The sequence below is a fragment of the Odocoileus virginianus genome, chromosome 12 (genome assembly GCF_023699985.2).
Source record: "Odocoileus virginianus isolate 20LAN1187 ecotype Illinois chromosome 12, Ovbor_1.2, whole genome shotgun sequence".
Taxonomy (NCBI): Eukaryota; Metazoa; Chordata; class Mammalia; order Artiodactyla; family Cervidae; genus Odocoileus; species Odocoileus virginianus.
In genome coordinates this window covers 58428273-58453441 of record NC_069685.1, presented here as the reverse complement: position 1 = coordinate 58453441, position 25169 = coordinate 58428273, and the positions used below count along the sequence as shown (strand labels likewise).

At 53.2% G+C, this 25169-nt stretch overlaps 1 protein-coding gene across 4 annotated transcripts in view; it reads left to right on the top strand.

Annotated features, from left to right (window-relative positions):
• The window catches only part of GCN1 (GCN1 activator of EIF2AK4), a 54263-nt gene extending 37404 nt beyond the window's left edge, over positions 1 to 16859 (top strand). For 2 of the 4 annotated variants that reach the window (XM_070475385.1, XM_070475386.1), the window contains 21 exons: positions 110 to 330; positions 1500 to 1568; positions 1752 to 1890; positions 1979 to 2175; positions 2373 to 2515; positions 3824 to 3941; positions 4055 to 4270; positions 5294 to 5458; positions 7073 to 7234; positions 7449 to 7541; positions 7744 to 7887; positions 7980 to 8249; positions 8467 to 8580; positions 9023 to 9253; positions 10826 to 11019; positions 11133 to 11247; positions 13045 to 13141; positions 13478 to 13626; positions 14035 to 14142; positions 15361 to 15579; positions 16138 to 16859. In XM_070475385.1, coding sequence (XP_070331486.1) covers positions 110 to 330; positions 1500 to 1568; positions 1752 to 1890; positions 1979 to 2175; positions 2373 to 2515; positions 3824 to 3941; positions 4055 to 4270; positions 5294 to 5458; positions 7073 to 7234; positions 7449 to 7541; positions 7744 to 7887; positions 7980 to 8249; positions 8467 to 8580; positions 9023 to 9253; positions 10826 to 11019; positions 11133 to 11247; positions 13045 to 13141; positions 13478 to 13626; positions 14035 to 14142; positions 15361 to 15579; positions 16138 to 16263 — 3290 coding nt within the window. In that variant the 3' untranslated portion in view covers positions 16264 to 16859. Of the gene's footprint in view, positions 1 to 109; positions 331 to 1499; positions 1569 to 1751; positions 1891 to 1978; positions 2176 to 2372; positions 2516 to 3823; positions 3942 to 4054; positions 4271 to 5293; positions 5459 to 7072; positions 7235 to 7448; positions 7542 to 7743; positions 7888 to 7979; positions 8250 to 8466; positions 8581 to 9022; positions 9254 to 10825; positions 11020 to 11132; positions 11248 to 11542; positions 11611 to 11782; positions 11843 to 13044; positions 13142 to 13477; positions 13627 to 14034; positions 14143 to 15360; positions 15580 to 16137 lie in introns of those variants that run through there. The other 2 variants (XR_011490709.1, XR_011490710.1) reach the window with 2 other exon arrangements.
• Positions 16860 to 25169: the final 8310 nt, after the last annotated feature.

The window sequence follows — 25169 nt, the reverse complement described above, 5'->3', positions numbered from 1 at the left end:
AGGAGAGGGCCCCTGGCCTCCTTCTCCTCTGACCGGTCTAGCGCTGGGAGCTCTGGCAGCCACCCCACAGACTTGTACTCAGCTGCCTCTCTCTTGTCCGGACACGCAGCCATTGCCCCGGTCCTGCTGGACGCCCTGACAGACCCCTCCCGGAAGACCCAGAAGTGCTTGCAGACCTTGCTGGACACCAAGTTTGTCCACTTCATCGATGCCCCTTCCCTGGCCCTCATCATGCCCATCGTCCAGAGAGCCTTCCAGGACCGTTCCACGGACACACGGAAGATGGCCGCCCAGATCATTGGCAACATGTACTCGCTGACAGACCAGAAGGTATGGGCCTGTGGGGGCCCACGCAGGACAGACCAGTGGATGCTGGCTCAGGGCACATGGTCCCTGCCGACAGTAGACACAGGGCAGATGTGGGCATTTGGTCCCTGATGGTATCAGGGCAGAAGTAGACCGCTTGGGGTAGAGGGTGGAAGTCTGAGCTCTCTGCACATCTTGGAGAGCTTAGCCACACAAGTCTTGATTAGCTCCACCCCTAGATGAGGCCCGTCCCCATGAGCTCCTTTTACAGACTGATGGGGAGGAAAGGTCCAGCCTGGCCTTTGACTTTTCAGGGGTGTTGGGAAAGTGTCTGCCACTTTGATTGCTGACAGTGTCTTCTTGTCATAAGCACTGGCTTCTGTGAGCCTCTCAGGAAATTAGCCTAGTTTGGGAGATCTGCTCTGTTTACTCATGCCCAGAGGCTGATGTGTGTGCTCTTAATACCACAGCTCTGATTTGCTTGCTGAGGCTACGGGCACCAGAGATAAAGTGGAAAGTTAGGTCAATCCTAGGAAATTTGGGAAATTGGAAGTTGGAAAATCAAAACATTTTACCCATAGCCCTCCAGAAGCCTAGACAATTATGTTTTAAAATTACGTTTAAAAATGACATTTCTGTACATAAATGGATGTTCAGGTTATAATGAGTTATTCATAAAACCGGGTCTTAAATAGTTATGTAACATTCCAACAAGTTTATATACCATAACTTACATAATTCTATTGTCGGTCACATAGTGTCCAAGGTTTCTTGCTATTTTAAATGATACTGCAGTGAACATAAGGTTCTTTCTATATTTAAAACTGTTTCTGAAAGTCGAGTGCTGTATCAAGAGACATAAACCTTTTAAGGTAAAGATTGTGCATCTCTGAAAGGAAAGTGCTGAGAGAACCTTGTGGATGCCCAAGGCTGGGCAGCCCTCGGTCCCAGGAGGAGGAAGAGCTCTGAACGGCAGCTGGGGGCTCTCCACCTCCTGAGGAGGGCCTGGGGTCCCTCAGAAGTTTTTCTGAGCAATCACACAGGGCCTTCAGGGAACCAAGGGGATGGAGGGGGTTTTCTACCCCTGTGAGCGCTCCTAGTTAGCGGAGCAGGGTGGTCAAGATCTACCCAGGAACCGGTCTGGACAAAGCGGGCCTCAGGCCTCCACTGAGTCACTCCTTCCGTCTTTGCAGGACTTGGCTCCTTACCTGCCAAGCGTGACGCCTGGTCTGAAAGCCTCTCTCCTGGATCCTGTGCCTGAGGTGCGTCTGAGAGGGAAGGGGGCGGGAGCGCATGGTTTTAACCCCACCCCAGATAACCGATTGCTAAGAAGCCAGAGAAGCTGCATTTGATCTGTGTGGTGAAGGGCAGAAGACCCTGGGGACCCCTCCTCTCTCCTGTGTGGTCGCATCTCCCCACCTCCCCTGCTCTTGGTTCCCTGACAGGTGCGGACGGTGTCTGCAAAGGCGCTCGGGGCCATGGTCAAGGGCATGGGGGAGTCGTGCTTTGAGGACTTGCTGCCGTGGTTGATGGAGACGCTGACCTACGAGCAGAGCTCTGTGGATCGCTCAGGCGCTGCGCAGGGTGAGGCAGGGTGGGCCTGGGGGCCAGGCCTGGGAGGCGCTCTGCGGGCCCTCAGGTCCTGTGGGCTCACTCTGTCCCTTTCCTGCAGGGTTGGCTGAGGTCATGGCCGGCTTGGGGGTGGAGAAGTTGGAGAAGCTGATGCCAGAAATTGTGGCTACAGCCAGCAAAGTCGACATCGCCCCTCACGTCCGAGACGGCTACATCATGATGTTCAACTACCTGCCCATCACCTTCGGGGACAAATTCACTCCTTATGTGGGGCCCATCATCCCCTGTATTCTCAAAGTAGGCACTGGTGCCCACTGAGGATAGGGCCTAGGGTGGGGGCCAGGACACACGCTCTATCCTGGGGAGTTCAGCCTCTCTGCCAGATGCGGCTGGGTGGCAGGAGCCCTCATCCTGCTCTATAGGGAGTTGTGTTTCTTCTTGGGTCTGGGTGCCAAGGGGGCAGCAGGTCTGACTGACACCCCCTCTGTGCACAGGCTCTTGCTGATGAGAACGAGTTTGTGCGTGATACTGCCCTGCGTGCGGGCCAGCGGGTCATCTCCATGTATGCCGAGACGGCCATCGCCCTGCTGCTGCCCCAGCTGGAGCAAGGCCTCTTTGATGACCTCTGGAGAATAAGGTAAGAACTCAGGCGGAAAGACCCAGTGGCCATAACTTTGTGTTTGGGGAACTTACTGAGAAATGAGGGCTTCCCAGGTGGCGCTAGTGGTAAAGAACCCACCTGCCAATGTGGGAGATGTAAGAGACATGGGTTCAATCCCTGGGTCAGGAAGAACCCCTGGAGGAGGAAATGGCAACCCACTCCAGTATTCTTGCCTGGGAAATCCCATGGACAGAGGAGTCTGGTGGGCTATGGTCCATAGGATCACAAAGAGTCAGACACAGCTGAAGTGACTTAGCACACACACATGCACACACTGAGAAATGAAAAACAGAATGTTGCCAAAATCTCTCAACTTTTCCAGATCCTCATTTTTCACCATTTGGTGACTCTCCAGTTTCCTACAGCAGTGTCTGTAATTCCAGTTCTCTTCTAAGATGTTCTTTCTCTTCAGTTCTTCAGTTTGTATCAAAATTTTAAATGTGAGTGCTTTCTCATCTGGAGATTCTCCTTCTAGGATTTCATTTCAGGGGCATATTTAGTCAAGTGCTTAAAGATGTATTTAGAAGGTGTGTGTTGCAATACTGCTTATCATTTGAAAACCTGGAGGTAGGTTTGAAAAAGTCAGGTAGCACATCCACACCATGAACTTTTATCTGGCCGTTACGAAGAATGGTGTAAGGACCACGTCCGCTGACACAGAACGCTCCTCAACCTTCTGTTGGGTCGGGTGGTGCGGGCCGCGGCCAGGTCATGTGCAGGCCCACTTCGCACATCCTGTGTGTGGGAGGGGTGTCTGTGTACAGGGTGATTGATGTGCACACGGGTGTCACCGGAGTGTCAGGGTGGTGGCCTGGGTGCTGGCAGTCTGGGCGCTTGTTTACTCTCTCTTTCTTTATATTTTTTTGTATTAATTGAGTTTTCAGTTTGAATATGACTGTTAGTTTTATAATTATTCATTCAAAGAGAAACAGTTTCTCCTAGGCCTCTCCTTACGTGGCATTCTGATGATCTGCATTCCTGGATTCCCTGCTCATACTTCCCTCTGTGTTCTGTTTCTCTTTAATAACTTTTATTGTAGAAATATTTGTATCCACTTTAAAAAATAGCTTCTTTTCCATTATTAAAGTAATGTTAATTAGTGCAAAACTTGGAAGGAACATACGTGGGAGACTGTCAAAAAATGACTATCATTTGTGACCTCTCGTGTTCTAAGAGAACCACCACCAGTGTTTGGGGTTGGTTTCCTTTCAGTCTCTTTTTCTGGCCGGTGCTTGGCCGAGACTTCCTCCTGCGCCCGTGTGACTCTGTTCTTGGCCTCCTTAGGTTCAGCTCTGTTCAGCTCCTTGGCGATCTCCTGTTCCACATCTCAGGAGTCACTGGGAAGATGACCACAGAAACTGCTTCAGAGGATGACAACTTCGGAACCGCTCAGTCCAACAAGGTGAGCAGCCCCAGGTGCCCTTCCTCCCTCTGCTGCCGGTGGGGAGACTCACCAGCACACACACCGTGGGGGCTTCACCATCTCTCATTCTTGGCTCCCTTCCTCCACTGCAGGCGATCATCACTGCCCTGGGGGTAGATCGGCGGAACCGGGTGTTGGCGGGGCTGTACATGGGCCGCTCGGACACCCAGCTGGTGGTGCGGCAGGCCTCCCTGCACGTCTGGAAGATTGTGGTCTCCAACACCCCCCGCACCTTGCGTGAGATCCTGCCCACCCTCTTTGGGCTCCTGCTGGGTTTCCTGGCCAGCACATGTGCGGATAAGAGAACGGTAAGTGTCCCAGGCCTGGCTTCTGACCACATAACCCTGATGCCTCCTTTCAGAGGCTAGAAAGCTGGGTCTGCAGAGAATGGGAGAGCAGTGGGGTCCACCATCTAGCAGGAGAACTTTTATTTACTTAGTTAAGAAATATTTCTTAAGCATCTACCATATGTTAAGTAGGGGCCTAGGACCTTGTAGAGAAGAAAGGCGGCCCTGTGGAGCTGCCATCTGGCAGAGGAAACGGATGTGAATCAAACAGTCACACAAACAAGGGGAAAATGCAACTATGGCAAGTGCTACGTGTCACTGCCAATGCTTATACCAGGTCAGTCAGCTGGGGGGCTCAGAGAAGGCTTCTCAGAAAAAGTGATGTTTGAAGACAAGCGATGAGTGAGGATCAGCAGGTGAGGAGGTGACGAAAGACTGTTCAGGACCAAAGGACCGGTGCTTGAGACACCAGGACTGGACACGCCCAAGCCTTGAGGTGGGCAAGGAGTTTGCCCGCAGCAAGGGCTGAGCAAAGGCCAGGGCAGCTGGAGGAGGGCCCCCAGGGCCAGTGATCACTTCTGCCAGTCCACTCCCAACCCCCGTCCCCGGCAAACAGATTGCATAATTGGCTCTGAAGAAGGGTTTGCACACGGCCTCAGAGGAGATGGGTCTTTTTCCCTGAAAGTTGTGATTACAAACCCAGCTCTCGTTTCCTGGGCAAGAGCATGAAGGTTAAGTGACTTCCAGGCCACAGTTTTCAACCCAGGGGGATCAGCCTTCAGTTGGACAACATGTGTTGAGTTTCTCGTTCATCCATAAGGTGCTGACTCTTTAGGCTGTGTTGGCCTGTGTGATGCAGAGAGAATTTTATTTTGTGGTGTATTGCAAGCACCCTGGGGGCTCTTCACAGGATAGAGCATTGGGGAAAGTTAAGTCTGGCTCAGATAACGTCTGGGAGGTTCTGGGGCCCTCATTCTGGGGTGGCCCACTGGGTGTCCCGGGTCTGCAGGGAGTCCCTGTCCTGACTTGAGCTCTGCCTGGCAGATCGCAGCCAGGACGCTGGGAGATCTTGTCCGGAAGTTAGGGGAGAAAATCCTGCCGGAGATCATCCCCATCCTGGAGGAAGGCCTGAGATCTCCCAAGAGTGACGAGAGGCAGGGCGTGTGCATTGGGCTGAGCGAGATCATGAAGTCCACCAGCCGGGACGCGGTGAGCATCTCCTCAGGGCCTGCAGGCTTGCCCCCCACCCCTCTCAGTGGGCCAGGGGGTGGGACATGGTGAGCATCTCCTCAGGGCCCGCAGGCCTGCCCCCCACCCCTCTCAGACGGCCAGGGGGTGGGGGCTCCTGGAAAAGCTGCTCCATTAACGACAATTCACCCTCAGGGACACGCCAGCCTCACTCCAGAGGGTGCTGTGGGCAGTGAGGTACTGACGGAGCCACAGCGCCCTGGGCTTTCTCACCTCTCAGCTTTCCCATCAGTTTATAGGCTAAGACCTCAGCCATTTAGAGGCCTGGGGTGGCTTTTGGAGATTGAGATAATCTTTCAGCACTCCTGAGGTGGCTTCAGGTTAATCCTTTTGTGTCAGTGCATCAGTTCGGTTCACGTGTGTGGTGTGCTTAGCCGGGAAAGGAGGTGCGTGTATGTGAGAGGTGGATGGTGGTGGGGAGCAGGAGGGCGTGGAGTAGATAAGAGTGAGCACCTGGCGGGTGGAAACACGTCATCTCCAGCAGTGAGATTGTTTCCATGGAGCAACAGTGAAGGGGGTTGGAGTCTTTCACCAACCCTACTTTTTCTAATTGAGCTTCCAGACATCCCTGGGGAGTAGGTTGAGCACAGGCATAGAGCTCTAGATTGGGATGAAAGCGCCAAAGCGATGAGTGGATAGCGGGTCAGAGATGCGAGCATGTGGCCAGTTGCTCAGCCTGAATAGCCTCATCTGATCCTTCTCCTGAGTGTGTCAGTACATGTGTGCCATTTGGGGTTTTTATAGCTGCATTTTTCAAAGAACAAATTCTGTAAATTCTGTCATCAAATAGGACTGTGATTAATTAAATAGGTAGTGCCCCAAAGCCTGAGGCCTAGCCCATGGCATGGCCACCATATTCAGATTCAGTCCTTAGATTCATGGAGGGGTGTTGCTTTGGTGGAATTGGTTACGGAGGGCACAGAGCAGTTGTTGGCCCCACTGTAGACCCAGAGACTTCATAAGGGAGCAGGCATTTGAATTGGGACTTGAAGAAGGACTTGGAGTTTCCCAAGAGGATGAACAAAGGAGCCTGGGGAGTGGAGGCCAGGTCACTTGGGGCCTCGCCGTGGGAAGGAGTTTGGCATTCCCATGAGAGACCAAAGTATCTGGGGAACTTGCCCAAAAAAAATCAAGACTATTAACTGTTAAGTCCGTGTCTCAGTTGGTAAAGAATCTGCCTACAATGCGGGAGACCATCTGCAACAAAGGAGATGCAGGTTCCATCCCTGGGTTAGGAAGATCCCCTGGAGAAGGAAATGGCACTCCACCCGAGTATTCTTGCCTGGAGAATCCCATGGGCAGAGGAGCCAGGCAGATTGCAGTCCAGGGAGTCGCAAGAGTCGGACGTGACTTAGCAACAAAGCCACCACCACTGGGGAAAGGCTCCTCGGGCAGATCACATATCCTGTCTGCTTTCTTATACTTGTGCATTTCCACAGAAACCAGCTGAGTGAAAAGTCTAGACCCGGCAAGGGTCCAGGAAGCCTGCCTAGGCTGAGGTCCTCAGCGCCCCCATCCCCCACTGACTTCCCCTCCCTCCATCACGTCAGGTTCAGCGCTCTCATGCTGTTGCAGGTGCTGTATTTCTCTGAGTCCCTTGTGCCCACGGCGAGGAAGGCCTTGTGTGACCCGCTGGAGGAGGTGAGAGAAGCGGCGGCCAAGACCTTCGAGCAGCTGCACTCCACCATCGGCCACCAGGCCCTGGAGGACATCCTCCCATTTTTACTGAAGCAGCTGGTGAGTGGGTCTGCCTCACCCTTGCCAGGAGGGGTTCCACTATCTCCATGGAGGCCGCACGCCGGGGCTGACTCTGCCAAGGCAGCCAGTGTGGGCCCCAGAGGAGGTGGGTGTATAGAATGGCATTGACTCTGGGGGGCCGGGTGGGGGGTGTCGGGACTGAGGAGGCAGGGAGGAGAACGGCTCCCAGGCGTCACCCCATGCCCCTCTGCAGGATGACGAGGAGGTGTCCGAGTTTGCCTTGGACGGTCTGAAGCAGGTGATGGCCATCAAGAGCCGTGTGGTGCTGCCCTACCTCGTGCCCAAGGTAAGTCCCCACACCACGTGGCGACCCCCTCTAGCCCAGCAGCCACAGCCGCGTCACCGTCCCCGGGTCTACGTGAGGACCAGCTCTGAACCCGGATGCTGGGGGAGGCCGGCGACTCTGCAGTGGGACCGGACCTCCCAGAGCCCAGCGCCGCAGTTGGCACGGGGCAGCCCCCACTGAGCTGATGGTCATCGTCCTGCAGCTGACGACCCCGCCCGTCAACACCCGGGTCCTGGCTTTCCTTTCGTCTGTGGCGGGTGATGCCCTGACGCGTCATCTTGGCGTGATCCTCCCGGCGGTCATGTTGGCCCTGAAGGAGAAGCTGGGGACTCCAGACGAGCAGCTGGTGAGGGGCACGGTCACCCCTGCCGACTCTTATCCACGTCCTGTCCCATCCTGGAGGCGCGTGCTCAGCTGAGGTGTTGCCTTTGCTTTTAGGAGATGGCCAACTGTCAGGCTGTGATCCTGTCGGTGGAGGATGACACCGGGCACCGGATCATCATCGAGGACCTCTTGGAAGCCACCCGCAGCCCCGAGGTGGGCATGAGGCAGGCCGCGGCCATCATCCTCAACATCTACTGCTCGCGCTCCAAGGCGGACTATACTAGCCACCTGCGGAGCCTGGTCTCAGGTCTGATCCGCCTCTTCAACGACTCCAGCCCCGTGGTTCTGGAGGAGAGCTGGGATGCCCTGAATGCCATCACCAAGGTGAGGGGCTGCTGGACCACCTCTGGTGAAAGACAGTTCTGGGCGTTTCTAAGACTAGATGCTGTCGGCCAGCTTCAGCATCTGTTGATGTGTGTCCAGTCTTGCCTGTACTCCTGCCCACACCCTTCCTTCCCTCTGCTGTATTATTTTGAAGGCGTCTTGAGAGGGCTTGACTTGAACCCTGATATCCTCTTTGCTTTTCTCCGGTGTTCCACAGAAACTGGATGCGGGCAACCAGCTGGCCCTCATTGAGGAACTGCACAAGGAAATCCGGTTCATAGGAAATGAGAGCAAAGGCGAGCACGTGCCAGGCTTCTGCCTCCCGAAGAAGGTGAGCCAGGGCCCTGGGCAGGGCCCTGTGGGCGTGTGGCCCTCCTCCGCCTTCCCCCAGGCCCCCGTGCTGGGGCCGCTGGAGCAGCTGTGTGCTGCTCCACGGAGTGCTCTAGGTGCTGTTGTGCATCTCCACGGATAGCATGCTGCTTCCCCACGGTGGCCCTGTGGGGACAGGGTCAGAGTTCACCACCTCATTTCAGCTGTGGAGGTCACCTCAGAGCAGATGAGTGACAGGTCTGCAGGGACTCTGCTCTCGTCACTGGCAAGTCGAGGAGACTGTTCCCCAGCCAGCACCCTCTCAGGCCACGACCCTGCCCACCTGACTCGGTCGTTCACGGAGTTGAAGAGAGGGTGGCCGAGAGGAGCTCCTGGCTTCGGGTGGGGGACACCCAGGCCCAAAACCTTTGTGATTTGACTCTCAGGTGTGGTTCTCTTGTCAGGGGGTAACGTCCATCCTTCCAGTGCTGCGGGAGGGAGTCCTGACTGGCAGCCCGGAACAGAAAGAGGAAGCCGCCAAAGCGTTAGGCTTGGTGATCCGTCTGACCTCGGCGGATGCCCTGCGGCCCTCCGTGGTCAACATCACCGGCCCTCTGATTCGCATCCTGGGGGACCGGTTCAGCTGGAACGTGAAGGCGGCTCTGCTCGAGACGCTCAGCCTCTTGCTGGCCAAGGTGAGGACTGACAGGTTCACTTGGTCCGCTCGGGTCTCAGAGCACAGATCTGCGCACAGGAGACTGGCACGCGGCGTGCTGCGCAGGCAGGGTGGCAGCCCAGCGTGGGAATCGGCAGAGCAGAGGGCGCGGAGACCGTGGACTCCAGACTCGCCACGCGTGGTGAAGTCCAGGTCCACCACTCAGCAGATGTGTGGCCAGAGTGACCTCAGAAGGTCGTGCAACTTCTGAGTCTGCCCCTCCACTTGTGTTTTGAGGGTGCAACACTGCTTGTCTCTCAAAGGGCTGTGAGATACAGGGCTCAGGCGAAATAACATCTAATGACAGCTTCTAACTCAGCACACCAGCGTGTGTGTGTCTGATAATCGCTTTTATTAGAAGTGGTTCAAAGAGCAAAATCCAGGGCCATGTGACTACAATAGAAACCTTGTTCACGTACATTTCCCATCTTTATGACCACCTCATAAAGGGAGATGAAGAGAATCTGAGGAGAGAATGCAAAGGAAGTCCGAGAGCAACTGCAGTAACTTTAGTTTTTGCCCAAAGTGTCAGAAGCAAAGCAACACATTAACTGTTTCTGATACTGTACAGGCTAATAATTAAAGCCTTAGGTTTAGAGATTTACAAACAGCCAAGATTTATTTTGTTTAAAAAAAATCTTACTTGTGGTTTGGATACAAAAGCTTAAGAGTTGTAGCTCTTTTCCTTCTGCGAGAAAAGTGTTGGGGAGCAACTTCCCAGCTAAAAAACGGGACTGTGAGCATCAGCCTCATTCTGTTGGAAATGGTCTTTTCTTTTTTCTTTTAAATTGTCATTTTTGCCGTCCGTTCTGTGCCGTTCTTCTGTGTGTGTGTGTGTGTTAATTCTGTGTCCAAATGGAGCCTTTCCCTCCTGGATTTGTCCCAGAGGCCATGAGCCAGGTGTCACCATGGGCAGGCGGCTCGCACCGCAGCTTTGCTGGCTTTACTCCGTGGTCTGCTTCCCAGCAGCCTGCCAGCCCCGACCCCAGCGTCTCTAGACCCTCAATGGCATTGAGTCTCCAAACAGCTTCTTTGATCTTCCCTTTTAGCCTTGAGTAGATCTTTCCTCTGGGGCCCATCTGTAGTTTGTCACAGACGTGCGTCTTCTCCATGTGGTCAGGACTCAGACTGGATTGTCAGCGCGTGGGTGCACGTGTGTACAGGGATGACCTCCCGAGGGTGCCTGTTCTGTAGGATAGTGCAGTAGGTGGCACCTGGCCTGTTTATCTGCCTTTGCAGGATGTTCTTCCACGGTACTGACAGGTCTGCTGGCCCGCTCTGTAATGTATTCAGAGCCGGGGTTTTGAGTCACTTGTCCACATGGACAGAGCTCCCCTAAGCCGAGCTGACGGCTCCCAGCCTGCAGGAAGCTGGAAACAGAAGAGGAGGCTGAGGGGACCCACTGTGCTGGGCCCCCCCACCTTGCGGCGCCGCTACTCCTGGCCTGAGTGTGGAGCCACGCGGGTTCGGGGTGCTCTGTTTTCCTGCCTGTGGTGCCCTGTGGCCCACACTCCCCCTCAGCCAGGCTCTGGGATGGGGGTCTCTCCGACAGGTCGGGATCGCCCTGAAGCCCTTCCTGCCCCAGTTGCAGACCACCTTCACCAAAGCCCTGCAGGACTCTAACCGCGGCGTGCGCCTAAAGGCCGCCGACGCACTGGGAAAGCTCATTTCCATCCACATCAAGGTGGATCCTCTCTTCACGGAGCTGCTGAACGGCATCCGGGTCATGGAGGACCCGGGCGTCAGGTGAGGCACTGGTGCGGGGAGAGCCGTGGCCGTGGGGTGGCCCAGCCCTGCCTGTGCGGTGGGAACGCGGGTGGAGGAGAGCCAGGTTTGAGTCGGGTGCATTGGTTCTGCAGGGACACCATGCTGCAGGCCCTGAGGTTTGTGATTCAGGGAGCGGGGGCCAAAGTGGATGTGGTCATCCGGAAAAACATCGTCTCGCTCCTGCTGAGCATGCTGGGACACGACGAGGTACCGCCACAGGTGGACGCAGGGCACGTGGGCTGGGCTGGTTTCCCTTCCCTGGGCTGGTGTCTCTGCCTCGAGAAGCAGAACTTGGTCAGGAGTGATCATCACTGCTGACGTTCGTGCCACTCTGTGGTTTGCCCCACTTCTGGTCGTGCGGGAGACAGGCACCTAGTGTTGATATGGACGATGTATCGTATAGATAAGGGAAGCTAAGGTTTCTGAAGTCCCAGGTCTCTCGTTCATTTGTTCTCCAGTCTTAAACAAGTCACTTCCCCCGTTCTGCCCCTCATTTCCCCAGTTGTAGAATGAAGAGTTTCGCTTTTTGGTTCAGGAAACATTTGCTGATGTGCAGACCCTCGCCAAGAGGTGAATGAAGCGTGGGCACAGCCCCTAGGAAACAGTGTCTGGTGTCTGTCCGGGGCGGGAGGGGGCTGCTCAGCAGTTTTTGTGAGGGGCAGACTGACCTGGGGCCGTGCCCTAGCACGTGATAGAGTGAGAACTGGGACTGAGCCCGTGACTCCTGGTTCTCTGTCCCAAGGCCCTTCCTGGCCCTGTCTGCAAGCATCTGTGAAGTACCAGTTGGCTGCCTTGCACTCTGGTGAGCCCCGAAGCGGTTGAGTCTTTGAGAAGGATTCTCTCTTTCTCCTTTGACAGACGTCTCTCTGCCATGTTGCCAGATTGATGCTGTGGGGCTGATCTCTGGAGAGAGGCCTCGGGGTTCACATGGGGCCACACCTCGTTTGCCCATGCCCAGGGCCAGTTATTCCCCGCAGCTGAGGCCCCGGCCTTTTGTGGGGTGCAGATGGGAGCCTCTGCCTTCTCTTGGTCACGGTCTGTCAGGGCTTTTATAGGGCCACTCACAGTGCAAGCAAAAGTTAGTATGTAAACCAATTTGCATTTCACCACAGTGGAGCTTAAAATAGACCCCTTTGTGGGTGTTGTGTCAGAGAGAGCCAACTTTAGCCTCGTGTGACACCTGGGAGCTCAGAAGCCCAGATTGCCGGCTGGCCACCCTCCTTCCCCTCAGAACTTCCACTGGATCAGAGGTGGCAATCCAGGGTGCCGGCCTGACTCATGCCTCCCCACTGGCCCTTGAGGCCCTGGTTGGTTGTCGGTTGTTTTGTTTGGGAGAGGCACGCCAAGTTGGCACTTCGAATACTATAGCATGTAACCCAAACTCCTCCGCACAGCGTCCCGTAGTGAGCCAGCAGGGAGAGCGGCCAGGAAGTGCTTATGTCCAAGGCTGGTTTTGACACAGAACCCTCAGCCTTTCCCTATTGCCTTGGGCCAATTAGAGCTTCAGTCTGACTTCCAGGACAGACCCACACAATGTTAGGCAGCAGGGAGCCTCTCTGGACACAGGCGAACACATGAGAGGTTTGGGAGTGGGGTGGGGTGGAGCTCCCAGTGGTCCTCCAGCTGCCTTCCCTGAGGACTGTGGGCAGAGCTTGCACCCTCCCCGCCTCACAGGGCTGTTGATAGTAACTGAGATAATAAACGTGAAGCATTCAGGCTTGTAAGAAGAAAGGTGCTATGTAAATACAGTTATTGTTGCTATTATGATGATGATCACCATATGCACACACTCTGGAGTTTTCTATAATTAAGTTAAGTGCTGGGTGTGTAATTTTTAACTCGGCGCCGAGTGGCATCCGCAGTGAGTGGCAGCCCTGCCCTGGCGGCGGGAGTGCGCGCGCCTGGAGGGAGGACTGGACTTGGCGTCCGCCTCCCTCCCGCGCTGGTGCCCGCGGAGCCAATGTGGGCTAGCACCCTGGTTCACCACCTCCTCTGCCCCATCAGGACAACACGCGCATCTCTTCGGCCGGGTGCCTGGGGGAGCTGTGCGCCTTTCTGACGGAAGAGGAGCTCAGCGCCGTTCTTCAGCAGTACTTGCTGGGTAGGCCTCTTGTGTACACTTTTCAGGGCTTCTCTGTCTCCCTCGCCCCTCAGAGGGTCTTCTGGCAGCTGGATCACCCTCTCCTTGGAAATGTCAAAACAAAATGGAGTTTCCGGGAGTCTTGTAGCCCAGAGCGTCTCTGCTCTGAGGACGCAGCCGTGATCGGGAGTGGCCTGTGAGGGACGGCCTCTCGGCGGCCACTTGGGGCAGGGAAGTCCGTGTGCAGGACTGGGGCTCCCACCAGGCTCTGAGCTGACACACGAGTCTCGGGTGGTGGAGGTGGGCTTCGCGGGTGGTAGACGGTGCAGGTCGACCTCCCTATGTCCTTCCACCCAGCGGATGTGTCTGGCATTGACTGGATGGTTCGGCACGGGCGGAGCCTGGCTCTCTCTGTGGCTGTGAGCGTGGCTCCTGGCAGACTCTGCGTGGGCAAGTACGGCGGCGACGTCCAGGACATGATCCTCAGTAACGCCATGGCGGACAGGGTGAGGCTTTGCGGCGGCTGGACCAGGTGGTCAGAGGCTCGCATTTCACTTGCCAGTAACCTCCTGTGCCCTGGGGCCAGTACTTGGTCTCCCTGGGCGCCAGTTTCATCATCTGAACAGTGAGGAGTTGGGTTGGAGCATCCAGAGGTCCCTTCCAGGCCAGAAAGTCTCTGATTCTGTTCCTGGGAACTAGTGTCTTAGGCTTTGTTCACCTGCCCCACAGCCAGGCAGAGCGTCTTAGTGAGAGCCATCAAAGAGTCTCGGTGGTGATGTAGTCGGGGGTGGGGTGGGGACTGGTGGTGGAGAGCCAGGGTCCCCGGAAATGCCTGGGGAAGGGACGGTGCCTGGCCCTGCTGCCCTGAGGAGGGAGCCGGAGGCACCCCGTCTAGCTTTCCACTCACTTTCCAGATCCCCATCGCTGTGAGCGGGGTCCGGGGCATGGGCTTCCTGATGAAGCACCACATTGAGACTGGAGGAGGACAGTTGCCGGCCAAACTCTCCAGCCTGTTCATTAAGGTGAGCGGGGCAGCCTGGCTCATGAAAAGGACCCGTGACCAGAAGACCCCGGAAGTGTGTTCGTGTGTTCCAGGCACTCTGAGGGTGGCCTGCAGGGTGGGGGCGGGGGTCTCTGATCCCATACAGCTGGGATGCAGAATGGTCTCTGGAAGACTGCCCAACTTTTCTTTTTTTTTTGCCCGACTTTTTGTCAGAGTCTCCCATAGATCCATGCCCCAAATCAAGTTAAGAACCTCTGTTTTAGGCATTCTTTCTAGGCACCCCAATTTTGCAAACTTTGGGACAGACCTGGGTTCAAATTTATCTTCGCTTTCCTGCCTCCCTTTAGCAGGCATGACAGTACTTGCTGGGTAGGCCTCTTGTGTGCATGGGGTAGCAGGCATGGCTGTTGTGGTGGCTGCAGGACCCACTTGGGAAAGCTGGGGAGCCTGGCAGAGGGGCCTGCAGCATCTGTGTGATAAAACACACTGCTCAAATGTTGGTGTGCACAAAAAACCAGAAACTGCATTTTAAGAAATGCGGCCGAGCCCTACACCCTGCCTTTGTAACCAGCCCCCGGGCAGTGTCAGTGGCCTTGGTGCACTGACCTCACTCTGAGATTGTGGCTCCCACGGCTGCTGTCCCCACCCTGCAGACACCCAGAGAGGAGGGTGTGCGGGGCCCTGATTGCACTGAGCCTGTGTCAGCCCGCATGCAGCTGTCCTCAGTGTTCATTACTGAGGACCAGCTGTGTGCATGGCCAGGCTAGACCCTGAAGTACGGAGGTGAGTGGGGCAGACAAGATCTCTGGAGGTGGAGGTACACAAAGGGCCTGTGGGAGGGCCCTCATCTACATAGGGCTGTCGGGGAGATGCCTGAAGGCTGACATCTGAGCTGAGGCCTAAAGAATGAGAGGGGACCGACCAGGTGAGGATCTGCAAGCACGTCCCAGGCAGTGGGGCCCGCCAGCGCAGGGGCGTGAGGCAGGAAGCAGCGTGGGGCCTTTGAGGAAGTTGGAAGCCCGCGTGGGCTGAGAGTGCCGAGCCAAGGAGAGGGTGGTGTGAGATGACGTGGAGGAAGTAGGGTCCGAACATACCCGGCCGCCCTCCCACAGTGGGGACGCCGTGGAGGGAGCAGGGGGCCAGGTCCCACGACGAGGGCAGCGTCAGGGCAGAGCCTGGGCTGCGGCGAGGAGCAGGCTGGATGTGCCTGATGGAAAGCCCGTGCTCCTCTTCACAGTGTCTGCAGAACCCATCCAGTGACATCAGGTTGGTGGCTGAGAAGATGATCTGGTGGGCAAACAAGGACCCGCTGCCTGCCTTGGACCCCCAGGCCATCAAGCCCATCCTGAAGGCCCTCCTGGACAACACCAAGGATAAAAACACCGTCGTCAGGGCCTACAGCGACCAGGCAATTGTCAACCTCCTCAAGATGAGGCAGGGAGAGGAAGTATTTCAGGTGGGAGCCTGGGACTGGCGGGCCTCCCTGCGGCTTCGGGGTGCTTGCCTTGTGGGCCTTCTGCATGATAGTGTTTGAGGCTCATACTCTGCCACCCCATAGGCATGCGTGTTGACGGGCAGCTAGTCATCTGGTGACTGGTCTGGTGCCTAGAAACGCATCCCTCTGTTCCTGAGGTGTTCAGATTCCTTTCAGTAGGAATCTACTGAAGTGGGAGCCCTGCTGCAGTAGGGCTCCTCCTTCAGGTAAAACCTCAGGTGGCTCCCAAACCTGTACAGGCCCCCTGGACTGCCTGTTGGGGCCCAGAGTTCTGTCCCTGAGCCCCCTGCCTGCTGAGCCACCTTTAAAGCGCTGAGCACTCCAGGCTCCACTCCGTCCTCACATCAGGGCATGAGGCCTGCATGTCTTGGCTGTGCCTGGATCACCCAGCCTCCTTGCTGTGCCAGGGTCCCCCTCAGTGGTTCTAGTTCTGGGTCCGCATTCAGTGTTGTCTTTGATTGGAGAAATCGGAAGCCACACTTTCTGATTTTTGTCTCCTCGTTTCCCTCCTCCCCCCAGTCCCTCTGCAAGATCCTGGATGTGGCCAGCTTGGAAGTGTTGAATGAATGCAACCGGAGGTCTCTGAAGAAGCTGGCTGGCCAGGCCGACTCCACGGAGCAGGTGGACGACACTATCCTGACCTGACAGACCCAGGCCCGTCCGCTGGGCTCTGCGTCAGCATTTCAGCTCCACCTCTTTGTTCACTGTTTTCATTTTTGAAAATACATTTGTTCTGATGGGGAGCTTAGGAGATGGCGTTCCCAGAAAGTATTTTAATATATCAACAGACCACAGCCAAAGCCTTAAATCAAACCTACACACAACTGAAAATTGCCTCCTCCATCTCTCACCCTTTTCTTTGGAGAAGAGAAGAAAAAGCACACGCCTGAGCCTCGCCCAGTGGTCACCAGGAGCTGCTCGTCCACTCTGCGTGGCTGGGTCCAGGACGCGAGGCTCAGACATCCGCCTCCCGGTCTCTTGTGCCAGAGCTCTGGCTCCAGGGCCAGTGCTTCCAACCTCTGCCTAGATCCCGAGGGGCACAGAACCGCAGAGGCTTGCCCGCGCAGTGTCTCGGCGTGGCTTTTCAGCATTGTGCAGCCCACCTGGATCTGACCCATCAGGTGACAGGGACAGAACTTGCACAGCCCTAGTAGTTTGCAAGTTGGGGGAGGGGAGCAGGTTTAAACACAGGTAGTTTGAAGGAAGGATGTTGAATAAAGGCTTTGATTTGATCTTGATAAGCAGATTTTTAAAAACCTCCAAACATCCACTAAACATGAAGCTTTGTGCATCAGGAGCAAGGCAAAGCCTCATGCAGCTGTCCCTGTGAGCACAGGCAACTAACTCTCTGATTTCTGGGCGTCTCTCCTGCTCTCTGAAGTCCCGTAGATACCTGCAGCCATGTCTGTTCTGAGACCAGATCTCAAGAGGGCTGCAGTCAGGCCTGAGATCTCACTGGTGTGGAGATCCCAGGGGTCAAATCAACCGCCTCCCTGCTCTGTCCTGACTCAGAAAGGTAGGCAGCTTCTGAGAGTCGAGTTTTACAGAGAAAGTCTTCCCTTCTGTGGAATAAGAACAAACCACATTCCTGTAATCAGAATTGCGAGAGGAAACCAAAGTCGCAGTTGAGTATCTGCCTCCTTTATGAATGACTTCCTTCCTCCTGGTTCTTAGAAGGCTCGTGATCCAGGCGTCCTGTCTGATGGAGCCCGCCCCTCCGGGCCCCAGTGACGCAAGTGTTCCTGGGCTGTTTTCCCTGGTCACAATACGGAACAAAACTTGTACCAAAATGAGTATGAGCTGTAAAAGGAAGAAAAAAAATGAAACATGGTGGGATCGAGCTCACATTATAAGAGGCCTGAAGTACTATACCAAAAAACAAACAAAAGCGAGGCTTTGCCTATTAATAATGCAGCAGAGGTAGAAAGTAGCCTTGTGACTCAGCACTTCTGATGAATAAGACAAGGTGGCCTCTGAGGTGCTTGCTGTCTGTCTGAGCCTTTTGTGTCAGAGGACTTCCTATTTTCTTGCAACAGACGTGGTCTCCACTGGCTCATTGGAACTGTAGAGTCCCAGGGCTGGAAGGGACCTTGAGAGGGCAGCTGAGCCGGTCCCCACAGCCAAAGCAGCCAATGGTTACAGCTTTGGTAGCCATGGTGACTGTCCTCTGCTTCTGGGATTCAGATGATCGCTGGCAGGCTCCCAGCTGCCTGGGGCACTTGTCCAGCAAGCCAGTTGCAGCTGCAGTCACCTCTGCCAGTCAGCCCTGGGGAGGCAGGTGAAGTTCTCATGGGAGGGGTTGTGGGCTGGGAAGCCTCTTTTAAGCCCCCAAGGTAAGTGTTCTGTGCTTCCTCCAGGATCTTAGAGCAGACACTTGTGTCCACCTCTGGTGTGCTGTGCCCAGTCTGAAATCGGGAGGAAAGCCTGATGTACTTACAGCTGGGGGACTCTTAGTAAGCAAAGTCCAAACCTGCCTGGTGGCTCAGACAGTAAAGAATCTGCTCGTGATGCAGGAGACCCGGGCTCAGTCCCTGGGTTGGGAAGATCCCCTGAAGAAGGGCATGGCTACCTACTCCAATATTCTTGCCTGGAGAATCCCACGGACAGAGGAGCTTGGCAGGCTACAGTCCATGGGGTTGCAAAGAGTCAGACATGGCTGAGCAACTGACACTGACATTTTCAAAGGAGAAACACTGGGTTCCCATTCAGAGACTGGAGGACAATGAGATCTCTCTATTCAGGACGGATGGACGGATGAAGGCTGAGTGACAGAGATGACGCAGTCCTGGAGTGCACTGACTTGCATCCCCTGAGTCTGGAAGTGGGCTGTGAAGGGCTGTCACAGTCATGCCAGTGGAGCCGGTGAAGAGGACCCCGCCAGCCCACAATCACTGCGGTCCTGAAGACGGCTGCCCAGACTGAACACCCTGGAGGAGAAGGTGCTTGGCAGCAGAGAACGAAGCCACCTGCCCTGGTGGTTGGTAGGGCTGTTAAGCCTCAGGGGAGTCATTCAGCCTTTCTGGGCCAGTTTTCTCATCTGCAAAAGGAGGAATTTGGAATGGAAGCTCTCCATATGTCTTAAAGTTATCCTTTAGTGATTAATAGTAATTATAACAGGTGACACTTGGCTCTTTTTTCCCACTTAACACACCCAACCTGTGGAGTAGTTTCTCTAGTTACGACTTTTTTCCTGAGGAGGAAATTGAGGTGTGGGATAGTCTTAAGTGGCGGTCTGTCCCCAGAGCCACTCGTGTCCTTTGCCTGTCTCTTCCTCCTGCTGCGCTGGCTAGCTGGGCACAAGCCTTGTCACTGTCACTCTATAGACTGGTTCCTGCAGGCCTCTCGTCCTGCAGCGCACGAGGTGAAGTGCCGAGGCGGCTCTAGGTGACTGGCCACAGGCCTGAGCCATACCTCACCCTGTGTACAGGACACTTGCTGTTCTTCGAAAAGACGCCTTTCTGAGACTTTGTGAGAGAGGGGACCCCTATCTTTGTCTGCCATGTGTTAGAAGGGCAGTGACAAGATGGTGTGCCTTTAGCTAATCTGGAGAAAACTAAACAACGTTCTCAGCCCTTTTAACTCTGGGAGCCTGTGGAATCTTGGCGTTGAAACTGTTTTAAAATGTGGGGGAATATGTCGTGGTTCACGTCCCTTGTCGTTGCCTTCATCCCACTGCCGGGATGCTGGAGGGCTTGGGAGGGGGCTGGGGACCTGCAGAGTCAACACTTTTATTGGCAGGGATTTGGGGACATGATTTTACTGAGAGTGGATGTCAAAACAAGACAGGCAGTTGGGGATGTTTTTCTTCTAACTAGGGTTCTGTGTGGACCGGTCTTTTAACTGCTCCAAGCCTTTCTAAATAAGAGCGATAGGAAAAACAGGAACCAGCCTAACTTAAAGATCTAGGTTCTAAAATATTTTTAAGGAAACACAGCTGTTTCTTTAAAATTCTCGTACAGAGCACCCTGGTGGAGCCGCATGGACTTGGAAGTCAGGTTTAAACCTTAACTTGACTGCTTCATGTTAAGCCAGAGCATGTCCCCTAACCTCCATGAGAACGTGTCCTCGCCTGGACAGTGACAGTCCAGCCCCCCAGGCTGTCTGGAGTGGGTGAGGTAACGCACTCCGTACATGGCGGGCCCGCGGGAGGTTCTGCATCCATGGATGGTGTGAGTAAAGCGAGGTGTGTGGACAGACAGACTGAAGCGTGGGCACCTAGTGCTCTGATCTGGAGGGTAACCATGGACCCAGAATTTGCAGGTGTTAATTTTTTGAGCCCAAGTTTTGAAAAGCAGTCAACGTAGAGTCAGATCTTTCCGGCGGATTGATTACTGTGTTTGAATGTAGTCTCTCAAACACCGAAGAGAGGCATGTAAGCACGTGGACGGGTCTTCACTGTGCCCGGGCTGGACAGCAGTCCTGTCATTGCTGAAGTAGGACAGGCTGGGAGCCAGCCCGTTTTTTATGAGGAGAAATGCTGGACGGGATGAGTTACAAGCTGGAATCAAGATAGGAGGGAGAAACGTCAACAGCCTCAGATGTGCAGATGATACCACTAATGGCAGAAAGCAAAGAGGAACTAAAGAGTTTCTTGATGAGGGTGAAGGAAGAGAGTGAAAGAGCCAGCTTAAAGCTCAATATTAAAAAAACTAAGATCATGGCATCTGGCCCCATGACTGGATGGCAAATAGAAGGTGAAAAGGTGGAAGTAATGACAGATTTCCTCTCCTTGGGCTCTAAAATCACTGCAGATGGTGACTGCAGCCATGAAGTCAAGAAACGAGTGCTTCTTGGCAGGAAAGCTATGACCTAGACAGTGTGTTGAAAAGCAGAGACATTACTCTGCAAACAAAGGTCCATATAGTCAGGGCTGTGGTCTTCCCAGTGGTCACATAGGGTTGTGAGAGCTGGACCATAAAGAAGGCAGAGCACCAAAGAATTGATGCCTCCGAACTGTGCTGGTGGAGAAGACTCCTGAAAGTCTCTTGGACAGCAAGGAGATCAAACCAGTCAATCTTAAGGAAAATCAACTCTGAATATTCATTGGAAGGACTGATGCCGAAGCTGAAGCTCCAGTATTTTGGTCATCTGATGCGCACAGACAACTCATTGGAAAAGTCCCTGATGCTGGTTAAAATCGAGGGCGGAAGAGGTGTCAGAGAATGAGATGGTTGGATGGCATCACTGATGCAATGAACATGAACTTGGGCTAACTTCAGGATATGGTGAGGAACAGGGAGGCCTGGCGTGCTGCAGTCCATAGAGTTGGAAAGAGTCAGACAGGACTGGATAACTGAACAACAACAAAACAGGTAGGGAAGGAAGGGAGCGTCTCTTAAGGTCATGTGGCCAGTTGGCTGCAGAACTGGAAAAGCAAACCCACATTTCTTGATACTGTGGTCACCAAGCCCCGGGGTGATACTATAAAAATACTTTTGGAAGGCAAATTTAACAAACAAGTCAAGTTCTTGGCATGTGGTTCTGTGAAGTGAGTGGGTTTCACTTTTTAGAAGAGGTGGAGCCCAGTTGTTTCACTGGGCCGTTCTGAGCTGCTAGGAGGGTTCCCTGCAGGCTGCCCCAGTGGAAGGTAGGTGTTGATCCTAACAAAGCTTAGGAAACTGGAAAAACTAGTCCAAAGATTATCAGCTCAGTGGGATTTCTGGGTGAGATTCCTGAGTGTGTGTGCATGGAAATACCAGTTCACTTTGATGCTTCTCTGAGGGCTGGTTGAGATGGCAGCTGGGTCACAAACTACCATTTAGACTCTCATAAAGAAGAGAACTGGGACGCTTGGGGTACTGCAGTATTTAACACAGTGTTTCTCAAATCTTTCAGCCCCAAGACTCCTTTACACTGTGAAAAATGATGGCGGACCCCAAAGAACTCTTGGTTATATGTAACTTGCCTACTGATACTTACCATCTTAGGAAAACAGTCAACTTTAGAAGCTCCATTAATTCACCTAAAATAAATCTATTACACATAAGCATAGATAACCATGTAGCAAATGTTAAGTTTGAGGAGAGCAGCACTGCTTTGCATTTTTGCATGCCTCTGCATTTCTGGATTCTCACGTCTGCTTCTGTATTCAGTCAACTGTGATGTCCCATGTTGTGCAGGCCCTGGGAGACTCCAACATGCACTCTTAAGGAATGCGTGTAAAAGGCAGATGACATCTGAGTTTTGTGAAAATGTTTCAGCTTCACATATCCTTAGAGTCTCACAGGGAGCCTTGGTGTCTCTAGACCGCAGTTAGAAAATTCTGATCGAATCTTGAAGATGGGAGAAAAATCCTACTTATAATGGGAGGGGGCCTGACCCTGAGTTACAATAAGAGACCCCAAATTTGGTCCACACCTCACAGAAAGCAAACTCGAGAAAGTTCCATCAGGTTATTTCTGAGGCTCCTAACTCTGTAAATTCTAGGTGTGGCTTCACTTTAACTGAATGGAAACCAAGTGCCCACTGTGTCCAGGTCCCAGTGGCTATCAGGATGGTCCTTGCAGTCTAGGGGCTTCATGTCTACTTGATGGGGAAGAGGGGTGACCAAACGGCAAGGCCAAGTCTCTTGATAGGATTCAGCCTGCAACATGCAGATGGGGATTAAGGGGCCAGTTCTCAGACCCATCAGAGGAGAGACCACGGATCCATTTATTCCCTCCGTCCTGGGCCAGCGTGTTGGGTGGTGCTGCCCTCTGTTCTTATCTGCACCCACTTCCCGTCACCTGATTGCAGCAATTGTTTCTTCCCTCAGCAGAGTTCAGCAAGTTCAGACTCACTGCTGAGCAGCCTGAACTGTGCATTTCCCAGGGCCCTCCCCAGCCTCTGCTGCACTAGCCCTCATCTTTCCTCCCACCCCGGGCACTGCTGGCTCTGAACCCAGACCTCAGGCTCAGGGGTCCCTCCCCTTTCCCCTCAGCCTCCGCAGTACTCGACTCTCCTCTGCCAGTTGAGCTTTTTAAAGTGCTCTTAACCCACCTTCCTCCCATCCTTACTACTCTATCCTTAGTGTTCACTGGCTGCCAATCCTCTACCTACGCTATCCTGGAAAATACTTTATTCACCCCACTGTTCTCAGCAGCCCCTTCATTTCTCTTCATTCACAACCAGACTTACTGAATGAACAGTATATACCCACTGCCTTCAGGGCATCACTGTCTGCCCTGTAAACCTCTGTATACTCTGTCCCTCTTACTCTCCTTGGTTTTTCCTTTTAACGTGTATTTATTTATTTGCATTTTCTATCAGAATGTGAGCTCCATGGAAGCAGGGACTTGAAAGCTTTATTTCCTGCCACCTCCCCGGCTCCTCCATCAGTGCCTGGCAGCCGTGAGCCCTCAAATGTTCACTGTCTTACCCAGTTGTACTGTAAATTCCCGACGATGGAGTTTTGTTTTGCTCCTGTTATGTCCTCAGTGCTGGCAGCCAGTAGGTGCACAATACCTACCTTACTAGTAAAGGGATCTAGGTGTCAGGTAAATTTTTTTCTAAAAAATTGGTAGATACTGTTTGCATACCGTCTTTTGCACCTGGTCCTTCTTGCTGTTACTTCACACCTGGGCTTCAGCAGTAGCCTTCGTTAAAGCTCTACAGCTGAAAAATCCCTCCTGTGTGCTTGCACCAGATAACTTCCTCCTGAAGTTTCTGATACTGCTCCTCTGCTCAGGAACTTTGAGTGCCTCCCTGCTGTGGTCGCTGTAAGGTCTGAACACGTGGTGTTGCAAAGCTCATCATGGCTAAGCTGGCCCTTCAGAACAGTGGAACAAAGTTTCCTGTTGGCAGCACATACTGCTACTTACCTCTGGGGGCACAAAAGTTTATGTTGTTCTAAATATAGACTTTATCTACCATAACATAGCTCCAGTCACTGCATTGTGGTTTAGATCATGTACAACAATGTTTCTAGAGGAAAATGTGCTCAGATTTTCACTTTGGGGGGTCAGGCACACATCCTGTCTCATGGGGAATTCTCCCTCAAGGCTAACACAGATCATCCTCAGGGCTGTGACAACAGCTATTAAAACACACCTGCCATTCCCAGCTCTCTCAATTCCAATTCCATCATGAAACCTCTATGATGAAATCCACCCCCCTACCCCCCCGCCATTCTAACCAAAAGTGATAGCTGTCCTCTGAAGTCTAGTCTGCTAATCTGACAGCTATTTCATCTTGTATTTTTTTATTCCTCACAAGTGTGTCTTATCTCTGATGAGACTGAAAGCTCCTGGATGGGAAAACTCTATCCTAGAGTCTGTGGCACAGGAATTAACACCCATTGCTTCCTAGAAGGCACATGGAGGCAAGTCAGAGGAGTCTGGGCTTCATAACGGCTGATTCTGCTCCACGTCTTCAAAGTATCCTACAGCCGTGCTCTCAAGAGGCCTCCCTGGGCATGTGTGCTCAGGTCTGCAACAGTAAATGGCCCAAAGCAGGAATGAGTCAGTGCAAAATGACCTCAGGTTTAACAGCATTACTGTTACTGTTATCATATGCCTGTAGGAACCGGGTGATTTGCAACCATCTCTTTCATCCTCACAACTATTATGAGGAAACTGGGGGCTCTGAGACATTGTGATGTGATTTTTCCAGACTCTCAAAAGCTTTTAAGGGGTGGTGCCAGGATTTCAAAGCTAGCAATTGAACCAAAGCCTGTCTGATTCCAGAGCAGGTTGAGAAGGTGATCCAGAGCAACCTGCCTCACTGGGCGGGCAGGGTGGATTGTGCCTGCCTGGGGGGAAACTGAGGCTTCTTTCTTCTCTTGTATTTCCTAAAACTGCTAGATCAAAGGGGATCCCACTAACCTTTCCCAGAGCAAGAAGGACCATGTTGTTTCAATGCTCATATGAAGAGCTCGCAAAGAGTTGGACACGACTGAACAACTTCACTTTCACTTCACCTCCCAGCTAGTACCTTCAGATCCTAAGCTCATGTTCTTTGGTCATCACCAGGCCGATTCTCAGCTCCTGGAAAAACAACTTAAAGCTTGAGTCAGACACCCCATGTGCTACTCAAGGATCTTCCCTGCAACACTGTTTATAATAAGAGATTGTAAACGTGAATGCCTATCAACAGCAGAGTGGTCAAATTATAGTAGGCCAATGATGGAGTGCTCCCAGGTTGTGAAATGACAGAAGGTCTAAGTATGCTGTTAAGAGAGAAAAGGCAATTTACACACATGTGTGTTCCACAGGCAAAGACAATTCAGTGAAAGACATTTATTCATTCAAATATTTGTTAACCATTTTAAGGTATCAAGAAACTTAGTAACCTGTAAGGGGTGGGTCTGAGGGGGAAAATGGTAACTTGTACTTTCTGGTAAGCTTCTGTACATAAAAAAAAAACAAAAACACAGGCATTACTTTGTAGAAAGTCAAAATAAGTTTGGGAAAATAGGTATCTAGCAGGCACTTGACTATAAAGGGACGGAGCTACACAGAACTCATCAGTAACTCATCAGTAACGTTTTCTCCCTGCAATTCTACAAACGAGGATGGCAGTAGGCGCAACCTATTTTTAGGGCAGTCAGGAATTTACTCTAAACCCCGGGGGGG